The sequence below is a fragment of the Chinchilla lanigera genome, unplaced genomic scaffold, assembly GCF_000276665.1.
Source record: "Chinchilla lanigera isolate Chin_1 unplaced genomic scaffold, ChiLan1.0 scaffold00064, whole genome shotgun sequence".
NCBI lineage: Eukaryota > Metazoa > Chordata > Mammalia > Rodentia > Chinchillidae > Chinchilla > Chinchilla lanigera.
In genome coordinates, this window is record NW_004955465.1 from 11,569,795 (window position 1) to 11,572,537 (window position 2,743).

Genomic DNA, 2,743 nt, shown 5'->3' on the forward strand with positions numbered 1-2,743 from the left:
TCACTTTGTAGCCCAGGCTGGTCTTGAACTCACAGCGATCCTCCTGCCTCAGCCTCCCGAGTGCTGGGATTACAAGTGTGTACCACCACGCCCAGCTATTTTTTTGTTGTTGGTTTTTTTTCGTTCTTTTGTTTTTTTATTTTTTGTACATAGCATTCTCTACTGTGCTGTTAGGGAAAGTGGGGCAGGGGTACCCAAGGGATGTAAAGTGTTACAGAACAATCAAAGTAAGATTGGCGGCAGGAAAGCAGCCCCCAGTATAATTAAAGGTGTGTTGTTCTGTTGAGGGCGATGGAAAGGGATCCCAGAGATTGGAGGACAGGGCCCTATGGTTAAGGGAGAGATAATGGCATGGTGGAAGGCTCCTTTTCTGGATTTTCCGTTAGCTGCTGTGGCCTCAGGAACTGGCTTAATGACTTTTCCAGGGTTTGGTCTGGCGCTTTATCAGTTCACTGTAACAAGGGTACGAGCCAGGAAAGCCTGAAAAAATCACTGCAGCAAAACATGCCCTTCTGCCGGGCGCTGGGGGGCAACGAGCAGGGTGCTGAGCCCTTCCGGTCTGCGCCTGGACGCTGTAGCGAGCCGACCGGTCCAGAAGCGCAGGTAAACAAACGGCAGTGCAGAGTTCGAGGAAAAGGGGGGAAACAACGGGGAAAGGCTCACGCTGTTTTGCTGCTGTAAAATGCTCAGTTAACCCTAATTGAATTTGACAATAATAAATTACATATTGAAACTGTATAGTTCACCTAAGGAATAGCAATGAAAACAGTGAAGACACCAGAAGCCAGAGTTCAGGAAATGTCATATTCACATAGAAATGCTTTACATTTTTCTCAGAGGTTTTTGAGCCTTTTTTTTCCACAAAGACTCCGGACCACCCAGCGCACAGAGTCCTTTCTGGAAACTGTACATGAAATCATCACTTCAGTTCAGCTTCTGCCCTGTTGTCCTATTGTGGCTTTCAGTCTCCAAATAAAGAAGGAGCCAAACTGCCCACAGGGAAGAGAAACAGATGAACGCCTCCTTTCCCTTGTCCTCAGGAGCTGGTCAAGACCCAGTGTGTGCGTTGGGGGCGTGGTGCAGAAGTTCAGAAGCCTTTACAAGAGCTGAATATAGATGTAGTGCATGCTGTGGCCTTACACGCCCTGCTCCCAGCACCTTGTTCCCCACATCCCGCCCTTCCTGACTTTCTGCTAGGAGTCCAGCTTGCACAATCTGACCTCTCTGTGGGCCAGAGGATGCTGTGCGTAGCCTTGCAGATAGCTGTGGGCTTCCGTGTAAGTGACACTGCAGTGAAGACAGGACATGCTTTCCACAAGGGCTAGGTACAAACAAGTGGGACATCCTCGGTCTTTCCTTGGAAGATGACTAGGGGTCTGGGGACCTCTAGGCGGTCCCCAGTACTGGGAGGCCTTGGGTTCATCCTCAGGGCAGCAAAACCAAAACAGAAACAAACAGACTTGACTGGGCACCAGCATACCGACCGGTCCTGATGTCAGCTCGGTGGCAGCTGGCAGGAGAGCTGCCTGCTGTTCTGTCAGCTCCTCGTGCTCTTCCCTCCCAAGGTCTCTTGGTCTAATCTCATTTCAGAGAGACGTAGCCTTGGCAGAGGGTTAAAGGAAGCCGCTCGACTGCAGGGTAAGAGCTGCGCTTACAACTAAATTGGGAAGTTTAACGGCCGTCTCTGGTTTCAATGAAATACTTTTACAGTGCATGGTAGCAACGTCTGTTTCTAAGCTTTAGAAAACCATTTCTCTTTTTCCCTAATTGTAGTTCCCTGGTTGTTTTTATATTATGAGCTACTTGTAGAAAAATACAAGAAACATAATTACAATACAAAGCTCCCTTTCCCAAGCCTACTGGATTTCCAAAGCCAAACGGGGTTTTGGGGCTTGCTCACTCTGAGTCTGCAGCCATGGACTGCACCCTCTGCAGTGTGGGTGCGTGACAGCCGTGTGACCCCACGGAACAGTGACCACGCTGCTCCACGCAGGGAGCTGCTGCAGGGCTGAGGCCGGGAGCACGTCTGGGTTGCCTCAGGATGCCACACTGCTCAGCTTCCTCTGGGGAAAAAGAATGAGCATCTTTGTGTGACTCCTCTAGTAAAAGGGGAGCATTGTGGAAGTACATTCGAGTTTACTTAGGGAAAGGAAAGAGAAATAAATTTCTCGGTTTGTTTTCCCACTTAGCTGGCAGCTCTGAGGGCACTGTGCTAATTACTAATTTTTGATCCTACCTTTCCCGAGGAATCTGCATACAGACTTGGAGACTGGCAGAAAGGGCTTGTTCTATGCTCTGGGTAACACTCTGGGGAGGAAACGGTACTTGGGGGTATTGTGAAACGTGAAACCCCAGAGGGTGGTTCGTTGGAGGCTAAACAGCAAGGATGGATGACTGAGCGGTGCCGAGGGAAATCCAGGCGCCTTGGTGCCAGGCTGGGCTGCGGAGCTGGTGCCCGGGGGCCATGCCATCAGGTCGACCTTCGATGGGTGAGTCTAGGACAAAACCCCACCTGCCGCGTCCGGCACTGAAGCAGACGCAGGAGCCGCCTTGTCTCCGGGGCCTCCCGGAGATCAGCTACCGTCACTTGACGTAGCTTAGGTTGCCCTCGACCCTGACAGAGGCTCTTGCACCCGGTCGGAGGCCTCCTGCCCGGCCTTGGCCCGCTGCTGCGCCGGACCCACTTCTCGCCCGCGTCCCTGCCGCCGGCGGAGGGGGAGCTCGGCCCCCCGCTCCGCTCCGC

At 52.1% G+C, this 2,743-nt stretch overlaps 1 protein-coding gene across 1 annotated transcript; it reads right to left on the minus strand.

Annotated features, from left to right (window-relative positions):
* Positions 1-790: 790 nt before the first annotated feature.
* LOC106150104 (translation initiation factor IF-2-like) lies at positions 791-2,743 on the minus strand (the record flags this gene model as incomplete). The annotated part of the gene is given in 1 exon segment (XM_013521766.1): positions 791-2,743. A coding segment is annotated over 1 exon segment (146 nt), but the record flags the coding sequence as incomplete, so codon positions are not given.